The sequence below is a fragment of the Lipomyces arxii genome (assembly GCF_038497795.1).
Source record: "Lipomyces arxii strain Phaff 12-163 unplaced genomic scaffold V1512scaffold_13, whole genome shotgun sequence".
In the NCBI taxonomy this organism is placed as follows: Eukaryota; Fungi; Ascomycota; class Lipomycetes; order Lipomycetales; family Lipomycetaceae; genus Lipomyces; species Lipomyces arxii.
Window position 1 is genome coordinate 54,207 of NW_027117712.1, and position 20,873 is coordinate 75,079.

Consider the following 20,873-nt stretch of genomic DNA (forward strand, 5'->3'; position numbering starts at 1 on the left):
ATCACAGATATCTTATGATCTTCATTGACAAGTACACCCTGGTGAGAGTGGACTTTGCATTCTAGTTCTTTTAGAATCCGTCGTACAGTCCTTGTTCCTTTTCAATGGCATGACGTTCGTCATTGATCTTCCACCACCACTGAAACAACTTGTTGTCCTCATCTCTAGATTGCCAAGGCTTAGGGGTGAGAATATAGTGCACGTTCTTAACCTCTTCGTCACGCCAGATAGGCTTGTGGATGTCACGAAGTGTTTTGAGTGCATTGTACTTGTATGGCAATGGCACCCAGGAATCTCTGAAAACGTCAGACAAAAGCGACTGGTCTGCAAACTCGTAATTGTCAGTCATTGACGGCTGGGAGATTGCGTCAATAATCTTATAGTAGGCTGCCTTGGATGGATTAACGACCTGCAGCCCACCGTTGCAGATAGCAAGACCGGTGCTAGTGGGCGCACCTTCGAGCTGAGCAAGATCAGGCTTATCGTGCTGGTGTGTGAAGGAGCAGTTCTCGGGAATCCTTGATTGACTTAGCAACTGATCATATTGCATAAAAACAAAGCTTACCAATCTTTAGGATAGTGAGGCTTCTGAAACGGATTGCAAGTGCAAGCGTGAGAAGCAGCAAAAACACGATCGGTATCATTCAATTCAAGGTCCATTAATTCGTCCATGTTCTGGGTGACAATCATATCCGAGTCGAGTTGAACCACACGGTCGTACTCGGTCAAGTTAAAAGGCTGGAGTTTTGACCAGCAGTCGTAGAACCGGACTTCGACGCCATAATCTTTGTGCGCCTTTGGGAGCAAATAAGGAATCTCTTTTGTTGCAATTCCACGCTTTGCCAGTGCCTCATGACCCTCAGGTTCAAGTGTAGAAGTGTAAAGAACGAGAAATGGGTACTTTGTTCCAACCTTGCGTAGCGAGTATTCTAAAGCAAGAAGACCAGGCAAGTATTTGGTATTTGTAAGAAGCGTAGTCCATACTTTTGGAGAGTCTACTGTTCTAGAAGAGGCGGTCATATCGCCTTGCAATTTATATGTAGATGTAGCTAGAATGCACAAGAAGTATTGGACAATTCACGAACTTTTGGAAAAAAACAAATTAAGTTAGGAACATTGTATGGTATTATTAGGAACGTATCAGCAAAGTAGGCTTAGTGTAATTATTGACATTATTTGGATTAAAAACGAAACAACAATTCAATACTTTATTATATTTAGCAGTTAAATGTTTATAGAGCTATTTCATTGACCTAATCAATATTGCTCTCTCGTACACGATGCTGTAAAGTAGTCATGGATTGGCCGAGATTCGATACCAAAAACGCCGATGGACAGGCTTTAAATCGAATCAGGGTAAATCATTGTGAACTGCGCATCATGATTTGCATCGTGCTGCATGAAGCCGCACGCTGTTACAGACCCTAAGTAACCCTAAACCATGCTGATAACTTGACTGTTCAAACACGGAAAGTACATTATTAAACCGAGTTAACTAACTATTATGACGACAATATTTAAGACCGTGTTTCTTTTCAGCTTGTGGTCGTTTTCTGATTCTTGACCGGATCGCTTCTAAGTAAACGATCAATTCATGCGCAACACTGAAGCCATTCAATACGTTAATTATTATTATGTAGACTTCAGTTGAACTTGAAGCGTGTCTTAAGTTTATTGCAAACCACACTGAATTCAATGCATCGTTCTCAATCTTTTGACCACCAGTGTACTTTGATTTAAGTAAGTGTCATTGGATTGCGGTCACTAACTTTAGCATGTACTTTAAGCGATAAGTTCGTATGCTGCCAATTGATCCAATAGCATGATAAATAGTCTTTCACATCATTGTCCTTTAACAAAAAAAATTTTGCGATTGTAAAATAACGCTGAACTGATAAAACAGTCGTATGCAAGACAGCGTACGTCTAGCGTGCTTTTGCATATGCAGCGAAAGAGTAAACTACAATCATTATGCATATATGCCATAATGCTATTAACGAGCAAAATTGCTGTTAAGGCACATTCGTTACAGTATTGGCTAATGCTCAACGGCTGAAACACTGCTTGACTGGCTCATCTAAGGTGCTGTCGAGTTGATTACTACCATTTCCACTTACGACCTCACTCTATAAAATGGCTGGAGATCATCATGGACCATCTCGTATGTTACTGTCCTCTAACTTGTTGCGTTTTTTGTATTTTTTGGGAATTGTGTGCAGTTCTATAACTAGTTCTCGCATCTCGACCAATGAGGAGGCGTGTATATAGATCGTTTGACTAACATATGATAATATAGCTCTTAGAAGGGATGCAGCTATTGACAAGCATTATTGTGAGTTTGATTATATAATTGATAAAACAATTGAGGTCTGAACCCATGTGTACAGTGCTAATATGACTTGCAGACATGCGAGAAAACTACGAAAGGCATTTCCGATGGACACCAAAGACTACTCGTCATGCTGTTGGACTGCTAGTTGTTGTTCCCGGAATCTTGTTCTGGGCTGCATACAGATTCGAGGTGTGTTTATTGGCTGTGGGTATATAATTTAACTGTTGACAATCAGGGTGCCATAAATTTCGAAGCAAAAAAGAGAGGCGAGTCTATCTGGGAAAAATAGAAGGAATTTTATATCGAGCTACAGTCATACATTTGTAACTAGGAGTCATTTACGCAGAATATCATACCATTACTCACATTTATGCTCGGCACCTTCTTCCATTCCAGTACCAGGAAATAAGTATTGGCCCTATCTTACAATCCAAAACTCATCAACGCCCTCAAATAACATCCCAAAGTTTGATTTCTCATTCATGTCTGCCAACTCGAAACAGCTTCCGCAGCTTGCTTTGACCGCTCAACGTCAGCGTCTGTTTTGAAGTCAACATCAATGTCCATCATGCTATCTTCTTCCCGCACACCAACAAGCATTGCCGTCATCTTCTCAATGTAGACTTCGCGCTCTGATGGCTTTAATTCCAACTCTGTGGTTGGATTTTTGGCCGAAATCATACCCGCAAGTGACGCTGACTCAAGTCTTTGAAGTCCAGTGAGTTTCTGCTGTATTTCTGCTGCCTGAGACGCGAGAAACCGTACTGTCTCGTCCATCGGGGCAACACCGCTCGTATTTTGCAAGAATGATAGTGCAGCTTGAAATGTCTTTAGCATTCCAATGAATTTTTTATTACTTCGCGACTGTAGCCGTAATTTCTCGTTCACATGATATGAAGCCTGAAGGGCTTTGCGTAAATTTAGCAGTCGCAAGTCTAGTTGCGCATGAGATGAAGAAAAATCAATATTCTGCATGTGTTAATCAACAGTATTGGTACAGTTTAAAGCTAGCAATACCTTGTGGTGTGATAGTCTTATCCATCCAGTGCTAACATCGTCTGGAATAGCAAGTACATTTCGCAGCACATACAGTTCAAATCTATGAATTGATCAGTAAACTAGTATTGCCACATGACTAATCAATTACCTGTCGAAATTTCTATCCACAGCACCTTCAAGTAACGTCTCGAGCTTTGCAGTCCCTACTTCTATTTCTTCGTCTGGAACGTTCTCACACGGAGGTTGTGTTTGCAAAAAGGTCTCGATTGCAGCTGTGCATTTATAGACAATATTGTTAACCGCGTTGATGATATCGTCTAATAGTGCAATAGGAGGGTATTCAAAATGTTCAGTCAATAGTGCTGTAGCAGAAGCTGTCGGCGGTTGTGCAACTGGAGCCATGCTTGCTAATGTACAATACGCGTCAGTTGACAATTTAGCACAAACAAATGTTGACATATCTGCGGAGGTGTGGTTGCCATGACAACATCAGGGCTAATAGGGTTATATATTGAGGGTCTGGTAGTATTTCAAATAGAAATAAGCAGTCACAACGCGTGAGCCGCATACCCATTTCGAATGCGACACTAAACAAATTTCAACATTGCGACATCTCGAATTAGACCTTTAACTACCAAAATCAGGACTGAGCAGTACAATTCTCTGTCGACGAAGTCCATTCTTTTATTAATACTGCATAATGGTATGCTACGCAAAGTATCTTCTTATAACTACGAATACTAACAATAGTAGTCTGATACCGAGGAAATCGTTGGTGCGGAAGAGATCGAGGTCGATGTTGGTGCCGCTCCCGCTGGAGGAATGTCTGTCGAAGAGGCTCTTAAGGGGGTTTTGAAGAAGGCTCTTATTCACGATGGTCTTGCCCGTGGTCTTCGTGAGGCATCCAAGGCTCTTAACAGGTAAGTCAAACAGCAATTCTTATATGTTGAATTAATCTTACATTGCTAGCCATCGTGCCCATCTTGCTGTCCTCTGTGACTCTTGCGATGAGGATTCATACATCAAGCTTATTGAAGCACTTTGCGCTGAGACTGAGCCCAAGATTCCTTTGATCAAGGTCTCTGACTCCAAGAAGTTGGGTGAGTGGGCTGGTCTCTGTGTGTTGGACAGAGAAGGCAATGCTCGTAAGGTCGTCGGATGCTCCTGTGTCGTTGTTAAGGATTGGGGTGAGGAGTCTACCGAGCGTGACTTCTTGTTGCAGTATTTCGAGAGCAACTAAGTAACTGTTTTTGAGAAGGTTACTCAAAAGTATCATGTATTTATATAAAGCATTTATGGAATACATCAATGTATATTGACTTTAGAGAATTGTAGTTTTATGATGTTAGAAGGCACCCTGTGTCTGGCTTTGTTATGACTGGCTTGTAGGTTAATACTTGCTTCGAGATGCAAATGATTTGATCGTGACAGTTGAGTCTATTTTCCTAGTCCTAATACTGTCAAATCCTCCTTAACTGCCCCTAATTTTAATAGGCTTCCGTTAATTGAGAAAACTCTGCTTGAAATTTCCAGACTTTCGACAATTAAAGTCAGCTTCCCGTCCACTTTCCCTCCATTTTCGTCTATCCAATACCCAGAGCTTTTGACATTCATTTCTTCCTTTAAATCAAGCTCAATTACACCTTCCACGTCAGCGTCTTCTTCGGCCATGGTATCAAACGCGGCGTCTTCATCCAACTCTGTCTCAATAAACTGCCAATTTGCTGGTATCCGGTCCCTGGTGATGCTCGCATTGAAAACATCGTGTACCAATAACCCAATATGACTTCGAGATTGTAAATTAATTTGCCCAACTAAAATATCTCCACGTTGTGGTCTCCAAACTAGAAACTCCGCTGTGATCCACACAAATGCAAATGGTGACTCGCCTGTAATTTTCGCTCCGTCAACCTTATCAATCTTAACGTCAAGACATGCTATAACCACGCCTGATACCGCAGGAAAATATGTCATGACAAGAGGATCAAGATGCTGCACATTGACTCCATGTATAGGATTCAATGAGTACATCGGAGCGATGGAGACGTACATTGCTGTCTCGACTTTATAAAAGCATTGACTTGATGATGGATTTCCAAGTGGCGAACTTGAAACTTTTGTAAGTAATGCCGGTAGCTGTGAAAGAACTGTTTGAGCAGCGGTCTGCTTTTTTTTGTGAGTGGTAGTCGTGCTCGCTGAAACCTTTGTATCACTCGGTGAAAACTCCACTTGTGCTTTATCAGAGCTCAAATGACGTTTCCGCTTCTTCGACCTCTTTTCAAGCACATCCTCCATGTTTTGTTTACGATTTGTGGACAATTTCTCGAGTCGAACCAGAAAATTCAAGCTCTGAGAAGAATTTGATGATGCGGCTCAGAAAAGATTGAGGCGCGGATGTGTTTGGGAGTTTAGTGAGGCCGGGTAAATAAATATTTTTTTGGTTCGAGCACATAATTCAAGAATATTTTAAACAAACGCAAAAAAAGTACAGTCAAGACTAGCAAACTGTGGGGGATTTTAAGAGGATTGTTTTGTTTGGATATTACATTACAGAAATAAACTATGTCTGACGAGGTTTGCGATTATATCGAGAGTGTTAAATGGTGTCACTAATTGTGACTAGATTGTGTGGCAGATCATTAATCAAGAGTTTTGCTCTTATAAACTCAAGTTAGTATTTTGTCTGGTTTTGAATGATGCATATTAATAGTTTCAAGGACTTTAAAAGACCAAACATTTTGCAGAAATGAGTATAACGTACGGAAATGCATTATATTAGCTGAAGCATTCTAACATCATGCAGGTCACTGGATTTTGTTCTCGACAGTCATGTCCTCTGGCAAACTCGAGATATGCGACAGTTAGAAATGTGAATGGTCGACTATATTTGTACATGAAGACTATCGAGCGAGCTCACACACCAAACAAGCTATGGGAGCGAATTAGACTATCGCAACAGTATAGTAAAGCACTTGAACAGATTGAGCAGCGCCTAATCTACTGGCCAAATTTCCTTTTACACAAATGCAAACAGCGACTCACTCGGTTGACTCAAGTCGCAATCACAGCCCGTCGACTGGCGCTCAAGAACCATGACGAAGAACGACGATTGGTCGGGGTTAAGCCAAAAGTTGCAAGACGGGAATCAACTCGAGAAAGGAAGGCGCTTGCGGCAGCTAAAGTTGAGAAAGCTATTGAGAAGGAATTACTCGAGCGGCTTAAGAGTGGCGCTTATGGTGATAAGCCTCTTAACGTCGACGAGAAAGTTTGGCAGCAGATTATGAACAACATGAGAAATGCAAATGAAGGAGCCGAAGATATGGACGATGATGACGAAGAAAATCAAGAGGAAGAAGAAGAAAGTGACGCTGAGGTTGAATATGTGGAAGACGATGATGATGACGAAGAACTTGTTGAGCTCGAAGACATTGAGAATTGGCTTGGGGCTGATGTTGAAACCGATGCGGAGCTAAGCGAGTCTGAATCTGATGAGGCCGAAGATGATGAGGATCAAGAGAACGATAAATCTATTGCGACTGCCAAGCGAAAAAACAGTGAGAAACCTTTGAAGCCTCGAAAACGTGAGTTTTGTATCAAAACTACGACCAGTCACTTTACTAACTTGATCATAGGTAATGCTCGTGTTGAAGTTGAGTATGAACAAGAGCATGAGCCTTTACGAGCTACGGATATGCAATCTTCGTGGTAAACGCATTTGAATTTTTAACAATTAGCGACTGCATAAGACTAAGAGCATTACTCTGTTCTTCAATATGAATTGTACTTATTTTGTTTTGGAATATAATGGTCATGACTATTTAAGGAGACGTAGAGTGTACGATTTACCCCTGAAAATATGCCGTTTGAGTTCGCCGCGTGCTAAATATATTGGTCTCAAGGCATTTTAAACGCACCAGGACACGGTGTTACAACAAAAGACGGTATAGCTTTATAAAAAAGCTCATATTTAGACTTGGATACGCGTGAAGATTGAACTGAATGTTCATTTGAACCCGCATGTCGTTGTTTTCACCAGCGTACTCCTTGACTCAGTCCAGGAGGTCCTCTGCAGTAATTGTCCCGTCGAGTAAAGTGTCTCCTAAAACATCTACTTTGTTTACCGGTAACGTGAGGATTGAGTCACTGTATAGATCTGCTTCATCAACAGATTTTTCAGCACCTACATCGGCTCTTGGATCTCAGAATGTTAGTGACAGCGAAAGCACACCCAGCCAGTTTCACGCGTCGCATAATGAATCGCGATCAAGGAAACATAAATCACGTACACACAAACAGTTTCCTGTCCAAAATAGTTGGAAGGTGTATGATGGTGTCAAAGACGGATATAATAAAGGCTTTAGGAAGAAATGCGTTGAATCCTGTTTAATACTTGGACTTCTGGCTTTGGCTGTGCGTCATAATTGGGAAACTGTGGTTTTGAATACAACGTTTATCGGGGCATTTTTTGCTGTGCTGATAACTATTTTACTGCTGCGACAGAATTACTGGACGATGCCTTCAGTACTGTATATTTACTTGTTCCCAATCAGTCTTACTCTGGCAGACTATCCACAGTATCTTCGATTAAACATTTTACTATCGCTGTCATCCCTCCCAATGCCGGGCGAACTACTATCAAACATTGTCATTACGTTTTCACCACAGACTCCAGAAGTGTATTATCTTTATTCGAGTATCACAGACATCGTTGGCACTCTGACCACAACTTCGCTGTCGCCTGCGGAAACTTCACTGGCTGGGACGTTGCTTGTGAACCTACTTTTGAATGCAAAGCAGATGGATATGATCTTTTTAAGAGCGTTTCTGTTTGGCTCACTGTTCAGTCTGTGGCCAAGTTTACACTTTGTGCACGCAGTCATGGACATCGCTCGGCTGCCACGACATCGAAGACCAGCAAACTCAGATGCATTAAAACTTCGATACGGATGTGCTGTATATATTATTTTTGTTTCGAATATAATGCTCTTTGTTCGCTGGCATTTGGCGAAAGTCTTGAGCCAAGACCCTTTTGCTTATATGGTCAAGTAAGCACAATCTGTGTCCCTTTTACTCTTTAGTTAACTTCATAGCTATTTATTTTTCTCTGAACAGTCGGGTCGAAGAATGGGGATGCTGGCATACTGGTCGACATGGCTACTTGCTGGAATCCCATGGATTCAAAAGTCTTCGGCCGCATGGACCATTGATATTAGGCGCAAGGTCTGGCATGGAATGGTGGTTGGCATGTTTTTAGCTGGTGGTGTAGGTTTTGATGCTATATTTACGTCACTTTCTATGGCGATTGCTCTTACATTGTTTTTGTTTTCAGAGTTTTTAAGAGCAACCACATTACCTCCTCTCGGGTCAGCTATTCATGAAGCTCTAAGACGATACACGGACGAGAGAGATACTTGCGGACCTATTATTGTGTCACATATTTTTCTGCTTTTAGGAATTTCACTTCCAATTTTCTGGTCGAGTTCTCCGGCTGGTATTATTTGTTTAGGATTTGGAGATGCGTGTGCTTCTATTATAGGTAGACGGTTTGGAAAACATAGATGGTTTGATTCAAAAAAAACATTAGAAGGTACAGCTGCGTTTGTTGTTGCAGCATTTACAGGTTTGATGCTTACGAAATACGTCTTGATCGGATATGATGAAATTCTTGGACATGATCTTTCAATCCCATGGGCTTTGCTTGTTGCTACTTCGACCGCGGTTCTGGAAGCGACCAGTGGTATGAATGATAATGTGATTGTACCAGTTTATATGTACGTTGTTTTGCGGTTGGGCACACATAGTAGTATACCTTAGCTTGTGAGTTTTATTAGAAATGCAATCGTCTGGCTCTATACGATGTGTACGTCAGCTATAGTAGTAATTGGCTGTTAAGGTTTTAAGCGTAGCAACGTTTTGGATTAAACTTTTTCCTTCCCAGCCACCTCCTCAGATCGCCTTCTCATCCTCAACAATTTCAGTTCAATCCAGACTTTTCAAGCATTTTCATTTTTAATTGCAATTGTGAGATCAAAAAGGCCTTATTTGAATTTCAGATTTATATTCATAACTATTGTCAAATCTAGTCGTATATTGAATCAGACCAACGCTTATTTGAAATGGCCACAAATCTCGATAAGTCTCTAGATGAAATCATCTCTACTACCCCATCTACCCGTCGCAGAAGCCGTGGCGCTCTCAGAGGCGCTCGCGGAGTTTCTGGTGGTGGTGTTCGCAAAAGCGCGCCTAAGGCAAGACAAGCTCGTGCGACACCAAGAGTTGCTGCTGCTGCTGTCGCTTCAGTTGTTCCAAGCCAACTCGACGTAAACGACAAGATCATCATTTCCAATTTGGTATGCTCCAATATTCATTGTTATGATTAATTACGTGCTAACGAAATTACAGCCTTTGGACGTTGAAGAGAACGCTATAAAGGTATGTTGATTCTCGCAACAAAGGAGAGGACGGGCCAAATGAATGTAAAATGATATCGTGAATTCGTTTGATAAGTCATCTATTGATTGACTTTGCTTTGTTGGTATTGACAGTCTGTATGACTGTCTCTACAAATCATTCAGGTTGCATTCAGATTGCTCTTTTGATTGTCTTCTGAAGATGATCAGAATTGTATTTGCTCCGACAACCAAAGAAGCTTCATGCATCGCATTGCTGATTGGAAAGTGTCTATCACTTAGTATACAGTAGACTGATTGAGACTTTTTGCTCTCAGGTCGCAGCTTGAAGTCGCCATTTCAATTCAGTTGCACAATATCGTTTCAAGACATAAATCCTTTTTAGGGTAGTACATTCAACAAGTTATCGAAGAGTGCATGTCAGTATATACTGGTAGCAATTTTATATGCGCCGTTATTGTCTATTAATGGGCTTGGTAAATCAGCGTCGCTTGAATCTGAGTTGTATTGAGTGGCAGACAACTAGCTGTCAGACGGAAGAATAGCGTGCATGATATGATTTGACAGTGATAGCTAGTTGAGGCTGATAGAACTCTAAACACACTCGTTGATGCAAGTCTGTTCAAGTATAGTCGGTTGATTTCCCTGTATGTCTGACTCGAGCACTGAATTGGAATGTGCTGGCAAGCTTTAAACCATTATGAGTTAAAGCGATTGACACTGTGCCCATAATGATTTGGTTGGCTTGAGTCTCGTCTGTCTTTACTTCAAGTGCGAACTTCGAATGTGAAGCGTTAGAAAAATGGTCTTTGGTTTAAGTGTGAAGAAATGTGTTTGTGTGAGATCAAAGAAAAAAAAAAAAAGGCGAAGCGGATTAGTACAAGTCTCGGGTAGCGTACAGATCTCACACTTCCATATCAATCTTGCCTTTATGCTCTTTGATTACATATAGTCGTCGTAGATGCTGACTACGGTGATGTCGTGAAAGGGTCTGTTACAAATTGTCTGTTGAAAGTTAACCAAGCAGCTGTATTCATTTGTCAAGGTTGCGTACATTTTGTTTTGCTCGAATTTGGGCCGTCCATTTCCTCACTTATTCTAATTGGTTCTTGATGTTTATATTTTGATACTAGGATTATTTTGCCGTTGAGATTGGTCCTGTCCGCAAGTGCACCCTGAATTACAACGCCAAGGGCCAGTCAACTGGTGTTGTCACGATGGTCTTCCAAAAGGCCGGAGATGCTCAACGAGCATGGAAAAGATTTAATGGAACCCCGATTGATGGTGGAAAGAAGGTTATGCATGTAAGTGTTTATGCAATACCTTTTGCATTACCGCGTTTCTTACAAACTTGATAGGTTGAGTTGGTAGTTGATCCTAACAAAAGATCTCTTGCATCCAGAATCCAGCCAAGGTGTGTTATTTTACTTGTGTTTGTTGAAATTCGCTAAGAAACAGAACTATTGCTGCTCCCGCACCCGCTCAGTCTAACCGTGGTCGCAAGCCTACCAAGACACGTGGTGCTACCGCCCCTCGTGGTGGGCGTGATGCTGCTCGTGGTGGAGCCCCAAAGAGGACAAAGAAGACAGTTGAGGATCTTGATGCTGAGATGGCGGATTACTTTGTTCAGAAGCAGTGAGATTTAGTTCGATTACAATGCTATGTTTATGGTGCAAATTGTTTAGTGTATGTGTTTAAATGATGCTTCAAAGTATAAATGATGGTAAAAATTAAATCGTATTGTATGCAAATCAAGATGCCTAAAACATTGTGTGTCCTATGAACCAAACAAAGAACGTCCAATAGAATGGAACGAAAACATGATGAAATAGAAGCCGTCAAACCAAATGAGAAACTGCAATCATATACAAAAAAACCCGTCAGTACAAACAAAAAAATTCAAAAATACATAACGCGCCCAAATCAATAGCTGCCCATTTCATCCTCCATCTTGTCCAAATACTCCTGCACGATGGATTCGCATTCATCACTGACATCCTGTCCAATTCTCCACATGCGCAACTTGACACCATTAGGCAGCATCATGCGCGCACGGGCGACTCGCTTCTTCCACAACTGCAGCTTCTTATCGATTGGTGGATTGTATTCGGTCTCCTTGCCTCCCGCTGCACGATACGCCAGTGAAGCGATCTCGTACGGGCTCGGCTTGTTGCCGCGTGTTGCAGTGTATGCTGCACCTGCAGCGGAGGCAGCTGCGTCTTGAATGATATGCCCCGGTCGAGGTGGGAGTACTGGCTTCTTGTTGGCCTCTGTCTCTGAAAATTTGACATTTCGCTGTGGCGATGGAGCGGATGTAGGGATGCTACTGTAGTTCTGCAGGTTTGCGTGCGACGACTGCTTAGACAGGCCGTTGCCATTCGAGGTCAGAACGTGACTCGCTGGTTCTTTGTTGTTAAGTTGCTGTGCTTGGTACTTGATGGACATGTAGCCAGGCGGTTCTGGCGACACGCTCTCGTTGTTGAATGTCGATGAGAACGCTGCTAGTCGTGCGGCAAGCGGCGACACTGTCGATCCAGCTGAAGATGAGAGCATGTCATAGTTTGCCGCCATTGCGGACGGATTGTAAATCGGCGACCCATTCGAAGACACGGATTGACCTTTTAAACTGATTGGTTTGCGTGGAATTTGCGGCGTGTCACCGTTCTGTTGATCCAAGCTAGTGCTGGAGTTCCACTGAGTGTTAGTCGGTCCTGGGGCTTCCGTCATAACCTTCTGGCCACGTAGACCTTGCGGTTTTGGCATTAACGGTGGTGGCGAGTGCGGTCGGTTGTAATATCGGTCCGGATCGGTTGGTGCGCACGGTGAACAGCACCAGTTCGTTTCGTTTGTCAACAAGTCATCAATCTCGTCCGGACGTGGAACCGAAGTCGAGAAAAAGCCGTTGAACTGTGATACAGTGCAGAAATCGTCGTCGTCGGAACACATTGTGGTAACATCGCGGATGTAAATTGCCAACACCTGATCCGGGAATTGGCACGCAAGGTTGACGTAAGCCTCCAAATCCATCTCTCCAGAGTCACCGACAAGGATAAACTTTCGTTCAGGGAAATCCACCAAAATTGATTCAAGATTGAAACGCTTCTTCTCCACAGCTGGTTCAAGCAACCCGTACAAAAATCCATTGTAATGCTTCAGATGCATCGATCCAGAAGGAAGTCCAGCTTTGCGAAGAAACTTCTGAATCGAAGGGAAAAGTTGCCATGGTGAGTTTGACACATAATGAATTGGAACTCCCATCTTATTAACTCTTTGAAACCATTCTGCAACACCTTTGATCTCAAGCTCTGCGTAGTCCTTTACAAAAACATTTCGGAAAATACCCTTCTTTGCTCCTACAAAATTGTGAGTCATTGTTCAACCACTGATGGCTCGTTGCTTACCTGTAATGCCAGTATGCTTCACTGTATCATCAATATCACTAATCAAACTGACGCCATAAGGCTCGATAACCTTGACCTCTTCGACTGCAATCAAATCTTCACCAACTTCCACACAAGCGATTGCAGGCATATAGTTAAGACGTAGCCGAACACCAAAATGACCACTGTCAGTAGTGATGACATTGTAAGTACTATACTCTTCCGTCTCGGTTGAGCCAACATGGATCGTAATAACTTCTTGGGCCATCGGACGAGAAATGAACGGCGCAATGCGTTCCTGCATGGCTTTCTCTGCGTCGTACATGGACGCAAATCGAGTCAAGTTTGGTCGTGAAGGAAGCGCCGGAGGAGCAGGTGATGTCGCCTGAGACTTCTGCTGTTCCTTTCCTCGGCTTATAGGTAAAGACGGGCTCGGAGGTCCACTGAACGAAAATGCACGACTTAGGCTCAAACCAGAATTAGATCGGCCGAGAGGTGGAAAGTATGAACCCATGTTGGCATTGACCGACGACGACAGCGGTGCATTAACTGAGTTTGCTGCAACTACCTCACTGTTATGGCCTGCAATGGAAATAGCAGACCCATTAAAGTTCTGCGCGTAAAACGACTGCTGCGCTCGGATGTTGTTACTCGGACTGACGCTGTTCTTGAACGCCGCTCGCTGGCTATTGAATGATCTTGCCATTGAGTTCTTTCTCTCCACTACCAACGTTTGGTGATGGTTATCGACCACTTCGTCATCGTCACTTTCTGAAGCGTAATCTGACCCAGACTCAGAACTGAAATCAATAAGATATCCCTTGTTACTTCTGGCACCTGGACTCGAAGCAAGCAACGGTTGTCTCTCTCCTACTAGAGTTGGTTGAACAAAGCTTTTGCTGACAATTGCGCCGGAAGCGTCATCAGTCATGACACCTGGCCGACGCGCCTGCTGCGCAGCAGAAGAATAGGTGTCTCGTCTAGGCGATGTTCCGAGAGCAAAAGCTGCATTGGTCGGAGTTCCAGGCGCAGGAGAATAAGACCGAGATTGCTGACGAGAACTTTGCGAATTACCAGAAGGACTTATACGTTCAGACTTTGCAGGGATGTTCATGGCCGCAGTCGAGCTACTGGAAGACTCATTGCGAAATCTCCCGTTTGGGTATGCGACAGTAGAACCACGCCGTGACGGCGAAGGTGATCCTCGACCAGATGTAAGAACAGATGATACGCTAATAGAAGACGTGTTCTTTCGAAGCGAAATTGACGAACGCTTTTGTTCCGGGTCATATCTGGCATCAGTTGGCTTCAAAGTACCAGAAGTTGCGTAATCTGCATCAGCTTCAGGCTGCTCAACACCAACTAGTTGTCTAACAACACTCGTAAATAACCTATTTTTTCGGTTAGGAGCTCCCGGAGCAAATACCCAGCCCCGTATATCAACTTCAACCAATCCATTTTTTAATCGTCTTGCATATGACGGAAACATGACCAGCTTTTCTCCATCTTTGTCATTCAACAGCTTAACCTTTGATGATTTGTCGTCTTCAACTGCTGTAGTAGCTTCTGATATTGAAGATTCTGCGTATTGAGTATTCTGTTGAGCCTTTGCAAACGAAGTGAATGATGTTGATGATAATAAGCGGTAAAACTTTGCTGAACTCCCACCAGCTGAACTATTTCTGCGAGAAGCACCCAATAATTCCTTTTGCCTCTGATTCATCAACTGCTGGCGTTGCTGGTTTAATAATTGTTGATATTGATCAAACTGTAGTTTCTTCTGTTGAAGATACTTGGCGACTTTCTCCCGCTTGGATGGAGGCGGATCAACCGGGATTACCGCCTGCAAACCACGCGGCAGTGCCGGGGACAGATAAGACATAATGCTAACAAGCCTCCGCTTGAAAACTCCAAGGTCCTTAAACTTGGTGAAGTTTGCCAAATTCCAAAATTTGTTGGTGAAACTTGAGGCAGAGCCGAACAGGCGATTAAATCAGTTCACTCTTTGGATCCTACCCTGACCCTGGTTTTATTGGTCACGTGCTTGGTACTTTTAAATGAGGGTATTGTACATTAAAATAGACTTTGAACTTTCCAAATCTAGGAACAGCTGGACACGTGATTAGCAATTGACACAAGACCCACTTAAGTCAGTCGTACTCGTGTTTTTCATTCCCCGTTATCGCAGAGTCACCCCTGGAACTTTGAGTCCTGACCAAAGAGCGGATAGCGGTCCCAATGCCCTGATAAGGCAATTTGTTAATACTTGCTACGCCTGATTAGGAGTCTCATACGGAAGCATAGACTCGATCAATCAGTGACTTGTCTCGCTCTAAGATTAAATCTTTAATATGCCAGCTGAAAGTCATCGTACCAGACTTCATGTCAGTAGTAAAATATTCTGACTAGTATATTAATACTGCCATTTTAATAGCCAAAACAATATAAGCTTGAAAATTGGGTAATGCCCGTAGAAGATTGGCAATAATCGAATCCCACTCTCTAAACAGATAAGCTTTAGCTAAGACAATTCCCATCGTTACTCCGTCGAGGTGTCGGTGCTCGCCACTATAACTGCAAGTACCATCATCTCGTGCTTTGATATTATCAAGGTAATAAAATACCTCCGTGCTCAGCAATTCAGTTATTTCGCTGCCACGGACCATCAAAACGAGTCAACTGCTCCACTCCCGCCTCACAAGTAATGTGGCTTGTGTCACGTTGAAGATCTTTTATCGCTCTTTATCGCTCTCGAAATTTCCAACTTACTACAAAAATACGATTCCCCGTCGGCCAGTGCTGATTTAAGCTTCTGGTTAGCGACTGACTATCTCAAGCATTTAATCATCAGAAGTATTTGGCTCACGCTAAATAAATACTCTGACACCTCCACCTAATTTCTTTTACCCTTTTTTTCTTTTCTCTATATCTTTGCTGTTGTATTTCGGCTTTTCAACATGGTCGAAGAGAAGAAGAATACTACTCAAGTCACTGTGGACTCAAAGTCGGATAGCGAGACGTCTTCCCTTACTTCAAAATCTAGCAAGGGTTATTCAGCAGTCTCTGGATTGGATGATGCATTTACTGGTCTTTCTGACAATGATGCTGATATTCTAAGAAAACAGATCGATGTTCCTGACGCTTCATCTTCTTTCATCAGATTGTTCAGATATGCAAATACTAAAGATCAATTAATTTTGTTCTCAGGTGTTGTGTTTTCAATTCTTGAAGGTCTTATGAGACCATTGATGTCTGTTGTTTTTGGACGAGCAACTCAGCAATTTACGGATCTTCCTGATGGTGCAATGGGTGCTTATTTCAATGGTACATTCTATGGTTATAACAATACATACATTTACTTCAACGAGACTTCAAAGTCATGGTCTGTTCCTGTTTATAACAGTACGTTTGATTCCGACTTTGATTATCAGTATGAAATGGGCCGTGATTTCATGGCTGACATTAGTCGTTTGTCTCTTTATCTCACTTATATTGGTATTGCCGTCACAATCCTTACTCATCTTAAGTCATTTGTATTTATTGATCGTGCCGAGGTGCTTGCCGCCCGTATTAAGGAGGAATATCTTGCCGCCACTCTTCGTCAGAACATCGGCTACTTCGATAAGCTCGGTGCAGGCGAAATTACTACTCGTATTGCCTCTGACACCCTTTTGGTTCAGGATGCCATGTCAGAGAAGGTTTCGTATGTCATCTCGCACTCGACCACCTTCATTGCAGCTACTATTGTGGCTTACACTCAGTCATATCTCTTGTCATCAATGATTATTGGTAACGTTATTACGATCATCTTAGTTTCTTACTTTGGTTCAATCTACATCACAAAGTTTTCAACCAAGTCCCAGGAAGGATACGCGGTCGGCAGCAGTCTTGCTGAAGAGTCTTTCTCATCTGTCCGTAACGTCCAGGCTTTTGGTATTCAGGAGCGTATGGCTGTTGCTTACGACAAGTTCTTGGAGGTTTCTGAGAAGTGGAGTATCTTGGCTGGATATGCCTCTGGTCTTATGGGTGGTCTCACCTTCTTGTTTGCCTTTGGTATTGATACTTTGACTTACTGGCAAGGAACCAGATTGTTTACTGAGAACGAAGTTTCAGTTGGAACTATGATGACTGTAAGTATTTGTTCTTGCTGCGCTTGTTTCAATCGCTAATTGTTTAGGTTATCATGACTCTTTTTCAGGGTGCCTTTGCTTTCACCATTATCTCTCCTTATTTGTCAAACATCTCTACCGGATTGGCTGCATCGACCAAAATTTTTGCTACTATTGACCGCAAGTCTGCCATTGACTCGTCATCTGATGAAGGTGCTCGTCTCTCTGAAGTGAAGGGTGACATTGAGCTCAAGAATGTTCGTTTCATCTATCCTTCTCGACCAAATGTCACTGTCCTCCGTGACTTCAATCTCAAAATTCCTGCAGGTAAGACTGTTGCGCTTGTTGGTGCTTCCGGATCTGGAAAGAGTACCATTGTCGGAATCCTCGAACGATTTTACAACCCACTTGATGGTGAAGTTTTGCTGGATGGTCATGATATTCGCTCTCTCAACATCAGATGGTTGCGTCAGAACATTGCTCTCGTGTCACAAGAACCCAGTTTGTTTGCGTGCTCTATTTTCGAAAACATATGCTATGGATTCATCGGTACTGTTTATGAGTTTGCTCCTAAAGACACCAAGATGGAACTGGTCATTGACGCTTGCAAGCAAGCTAACGCTTGGGATTTTATTCAAGACCTTCCCGAGAAGCTTGATACTAGCGTTGGACAGCGTGGTTACTTGATGTCTGGTGGACAAAAGCAAAGAATTGCTATTGCTCGTGCTATTGTGTCTAACCCTAAGATTTTGTTGTTGGATGAAGCTACTTCTGCTCTGGATACCAAGAGTGAAGGAGTTGTCCAGGAGGCTCTTGACCGCGCCTCAAAGAACCGTACTACTATCGTGAGTAACCTGAAACTATCTCGTCAATGTGGCACATGCTAATTTAAATAGGTTATTGCCCACAGATTGTCTACTATTAAGGACGCTGACAATATCGTTGTTATGCGTACTGGACAGATTCTCGAGCAGGGAACTCACAGTGAGCTTATTGCCAAAAAAGGAGAGTACTTTGGTCTTGTTGAGGCACAGAGCATTGAGGCTTTAAAGGAAAAGGTCGAAGAGGCTGACATTCCTGCTGAGGAAGAAATTGTTGATGAGAAGGTTGGAATTGAACTCGCTACTTACGGCACTAACCTCCACCGAACTCGTACTGGATATAGCTTGATTGAAGCCGAAGAAGAGGCAGCAAAGCCGTTGGCTTCAGTTTCCGAGGTTACTAGGATGCTGTACAGCATTGGTCGTCGTGATTTGGTTGTAATGCTTTTTGGTCTTCTATCTGGTATGTTGACCGGTATTGCTTATCTTGGTCTTGGACTGCTTTACGGTGTTGCTTTGCAGGCATTCCAAACATACGGTAATCCATTTTCGTTTGAGGAGCTCAAGCGCCGTGTGTATCCTGTTTCTGGTTTCCTGTTCATGCACGGGGCTGTCCTCATGATTTCTTGCACTGTCGGTGGAGCTTTGTTTGGATATTCGTCTTCACGATTGGTTCGTCGGATCCGTGCATTGTCATTCCGTCACTTCCTTCGTCAAGATATCACTTACTTTGATTTGGACATTCACTCGGTCGGTTCGCTTACTTCGTCTCTTGCGAGCGATGCCCAGAGCATTGAAACTTTGGGTGGAGCTACTACCAACAAGATGATTGAAGTTATGACGATCTTCTTTGTTGGATTCATATTGTGTGTTGCTATTGGTTACAAGCTCGGATTGGTCATGTTTGTTACTATTCCTATCATTCTTGTCATTGGATATTTCCGATTCAGGTTTTTGTCTGAGTTCGTCGAGGCTTCCAAGGTTGCTAACTCTGAGTCTTCGACTTATGCGTGCGAAGCGACGTCTTCTATCCGTACTGTTCTGTCGCTTACCAGAGAAGAGGAAATTCTTGAGAGATATCACGCCAACCTTGACCTCATCATCAAGAACAACCGTATGGCCAACTTCAAGTCAGCCATGCTCGACGGCATGGCTCGTGGCCTGCAGTACTTCATTATGGCTCTTGGATTTTACTACGGCGGTCTCCTTGTTGGCCAAGGAGAATATAACGTGTTCCAGTTCTTTGTTATTTTCGTCATTGTTGTTTTCGGATCAGAAGGTGTCACGACTGTATTCACTTTTGCTCCCGAAATGAGCAAGGCATTGATGGCTGGTCGCAGCATCAAGGAGTTGTTTGAGTCTGAGCCAATTATTGATTCATGGAGTAAGGAAGGCGTTGTCATTCCTGCTGAAGAGGTTAACGGCGAGATTGAGTTCAAAGACGTTCACTTTAGATATCCTACTCGTCCTGAAGTTAAGGTTCTCAGAGGTCTTAACCTTAAGGTCAAAAAGGGCCAGTTCATTGCTCTTGTCGGATCTTCTGGATGCGGTAAGAGTACTACAATTGGTTTAATTGAGTCGTTCTACCGGCCACAAAAAGGCAAAGTTTTGCTCGATGGACATGATGTTTCGACACTGAATGTCACCGAGTACCGAAACAACATTGCTCTTGTTCAGCAAGAGCCTGTGTTGTACTCTGGATCAATCAAATTCAATGTTGCACTTGGATCGCCAAACCCAGTTACCGACGAGCAGATTGAGAGTGCGTGCCGAAAGGCTAACATTCACAACTTCATCATGTCGCTTCCTGACGGCTATGAAACTCTTTGTGGTGCAAAAGGATCATTGTTGTCCGGTGGCCAAAAGCAGCGCATTGCGATTGCTCGTGCGCTGATTCGTGAGCCAAAGGTGTTGTTACTTGACGAGGCTACTTCTGCCCTCGACAGCGAGTCTGAGAAGATTGTCCAGGCCGCGCTAGACGAGGCAGCGAAGGGCCGAACCACGATTGCTGTCGCGCACAGACTGAGCACAATTCAGAACGCAGATGTTATCTATGTGTTTGAGAATGGAACTGTGCTTGAGAGCGGTACTCATCAGCAGCTGCTTGCTAACGGAGGCAAGTACTTTGATTTGGTCAAGTTACAGGCTTTGGAGCAGTAGATAAAATTGTTTTTTGTGTAGCATTAGAGACTTGTTAGGGTAGACTAGGTTTTTGGTTTTTGCATTTAGAATTACTGTTTTCTAATATCACATAGCACGTACACATAAAACAAAGTAGCCGGCGATCATGATTGGATAGCGGGGTAGGCTGTGCTGATTACAGGTTGATTCATGTGTACTCAATGAATTTTAATCTAGCAATACTCTTCCTTGTATAAAAAGTTTTGCGAGTAAACGTCTAAACTTATAAAAATCGGGTCAAGCATTGTGGGTCTAAATGGCCCTCCAGTGGCCAACCAGGATGGGTGTCAACCATTTCATTACTGGTCCCTGTGAAGACTTCACATATCCTGTTCTGTTAAAGTATTGTGCTTAATTTAAAAATCCTGTTACATGAAACGAGCGTCAAAGTGAAAACGGAATATATTGCGAATTAAATTATATCATTTGTATAATTTTAGTGCAGCAGGCACGTTTTAGTCTGACACTGCACCAACAACAGAGGGATATTAATTATTAGCAAACAACAGATATACCAAATATCAAATTGACTAGAATAAAAATATCGGCATATTTTATCAACCTAGAAGTATCAAGTATAGCCGAGGACGTGAATTTGCAAAACTATTTTATAAAGTGCTAAGTAGTAATAATCTAATGGC

At 42.8% G+C, this 20,873-nt stretch overlaps 10 protein-coding genes across 10 annotated transcripts; 6 read left to right on the top strand and 4 right to left on the bottom strand.

The window, feature by feature from the left end:
- Positions 1-70: 70 nt before the first annotated feature.
- On the bottom strand, positions 71-1,020 carry V1512DRAFT_210283 (nucleotide-diphospho-sugar transferase; the record flags this gene model as incomplete). Its single annotated transcript, XM_066913501.1, has 2 exons — positions 71-518; positions 566-1,020. The coding sequence occupies 2 exons, from the start codon at positions 1,018-1,020 to the stop codon at positions 71-73; spliced, it is 903 nt and encodes a 300-aa protein (XP_066770434.1).
- A 1,113-nt stretch (positions 1,021-2,133) lies between these two features.
- Positions 2,134-2,621, top strand: V1512DRAFT_248758 (uncharacterized protein; the record flags this gene model as incomplete). Its single annotated transcript, XM_066914572.1, has 3 exons — positions 2,134-2,161; positions 2,406-2,521; positions 2,568-2,621. The coding sequence occupies 3 exons, from the start codon at positions 2,134-2,136 to the stop codon at positions 2,619-2,621; spliced, it is 198 nt and encodes a 65-aa protein (XP_066770435.1).
- V1512DRAFT_265217 (Mis12 protein-domain-containing protein) lies at positions 2,544-3,753 on the bottom strand. The gene is made up of 3 exons (XM_066916844.1): positions 3,480-3,753; positions 3,350-3,431; positions 2,544-3,301 (listed from the first exon to the last, which is right to left on the bottom strand). The coding sequence occupies exons 1-3, from the start codon at positions 3,731-3,733 to the stop codon at positions 2,813-2,815; spliced, it is 825 nt and encodes a 274-aa protein (XP_066770436.1). The 5' UTR covers positions 3,734-3,753; the 3' UTR covers positions 2,544-2,812.
- A 129-nt stretch (positions 3,754-3,882) lies between these two features.
- Positions 3,883-4,675, top strand: V1512DRAFT_265218 (40S ribosomal protein eS12). Its single transcript, XM_066916845.1, has 3 exons — positions 3,883-4,034; positions 4,085-4,251; positions 4,301-4,675. The coding sequence occupies exons 1-3, from the start codon at positions 4,032-4,034 to the stop codon at positions 4,569-4,571; spliced, it is 441 nt and encodes a 146-aa protein (XP_066770437.1). The 5' UTR covers positions 3,883-4,031; the 3' UTR covers positions 4,572-4,675.
- V1512DRAFT_265221 (uncharacterized protein) lies at positions 4,624-5,673 on the bottom strand. Its single transcript, XM_066916846.1, has one exon. The coding sequence runs from the start codon at positions 5,624-5,626 to the stop codon at positions 4,769-4,771; it is 858 nt and encodes a 285-aa protein (XP_066770438.1). The 5' UTR covers positions 5,627-5,673; the 3' UTR covers positions 4,624-4,768.
- Positions 5,674-5,806: 133 nt separating this feature from the next.
- Positions 5,807-7,150, top strand: V1512DRAFT_292171 (ribosomal L28e protein family-domain-containing protein). The gene is made up of 5 exons (XM_066918285.1): positions 5,807-5,905; positions 5,955-6,001; positions 6,049-6,088; positions 6,135-6,912; positions 6,964-7,150. Exons 1-5 carry the CDS (start codon positions 5,894-5,896, stop codon positions 7,038-7,040), a joined length of 954 nt encoding a protein of 317 aa, XP_066770439.1. The 5' UTR covers positions 5,807-5,893; the 3' UTR covers positions 7,041-7,150.
- An 86-nt stretch (positions 7,151-7,236) lies between these two features.
- Positions 7,237-9,185, top strand: V1512DRAFT_265225 (uncharacterized protein). Its single transcript, XM_066916847.1, has 2 exons — positions 7,237-8,376; positions 8,422-9,185. Exons 1-2 carry the CDS (start codon positions 7,349-7,351, stop codon positions 9,143-9,145), a joined length of 1,752 nt encoding a protein of 583 aa, XP_066770440.1. The 5' UTR covers positions 7,237-7,348; the 3' UTR covers positions 9,146-9,185.
- Positions 9,186-9,302: 117 nt separating this feature from the next.
- V1512DRAFT_265228 (uncharacterized protein) lies at positions 9,303-11,589 on the top strand. Its single transcript, XM_066916848.1, has 5 exons — positions 9,303-9,681; positions 9,734-9,763; positions 10,875-11,045; positions 11,100-11,155; positions 11,200-11,589. The coding sequence occupies exons 1-5, from the start codon at positions 9,448-9,450 to the stop codon at positions 11,378-11,380; spliced, it is 672 nt and encodes a 223-aa protein (XP_066770441.1). The 5' UTR covers positions 9,303-9,447; the 3' UTR covers positions 11,381-11,589.
- V1512DRAFT_265230 (uncharacterized protein) lies at positions 11,460-15,093 on the bottom strand. Its single transcript, XM_066916849.1, has 2 exons — positions 13,143-15,093; positions 11,460-13,094 (listed from the first exon to the last, which is right to left on the bottom strand). Exons 1-2 carry the CDS (start codon positions 15,001-15,003, stop codon positions 11,665-11,667), a joined length of 3,291 nt encoding a protein of 1,096 aa, XP_066770442.1. The 5' UTR covers positions 15,004-15,093; the 3' UTR covers positions 11,460-11,664.
- A 524-nt stretch (positions 15,094-15,617) lies between these two features.
- V1512DRAFT_241040 (P-loop containing nucleoside triphosphate hydrolase protein) lies at positions 15,618-20,211 on the top strand (the record flags this gene model as incomplete). Its single annotated transcript, XM_066914245.1, has 3 exons — positions 15,618-17,251; positions 17,299-18,075; positions 18,127-20,211. The coding sequence occupies exons 1-3, from the start codon at positions 16,079-16,081 to the stop codon at positions 20,209-20,211; spliced, it is 4,035 nt and encodes a 1,344-aa protein (XP_066770443.1). The 5' UTR covers positions 15,618-16,078.
- Positions 20,212-20,873: the final 662 nt, after the last annotated feature.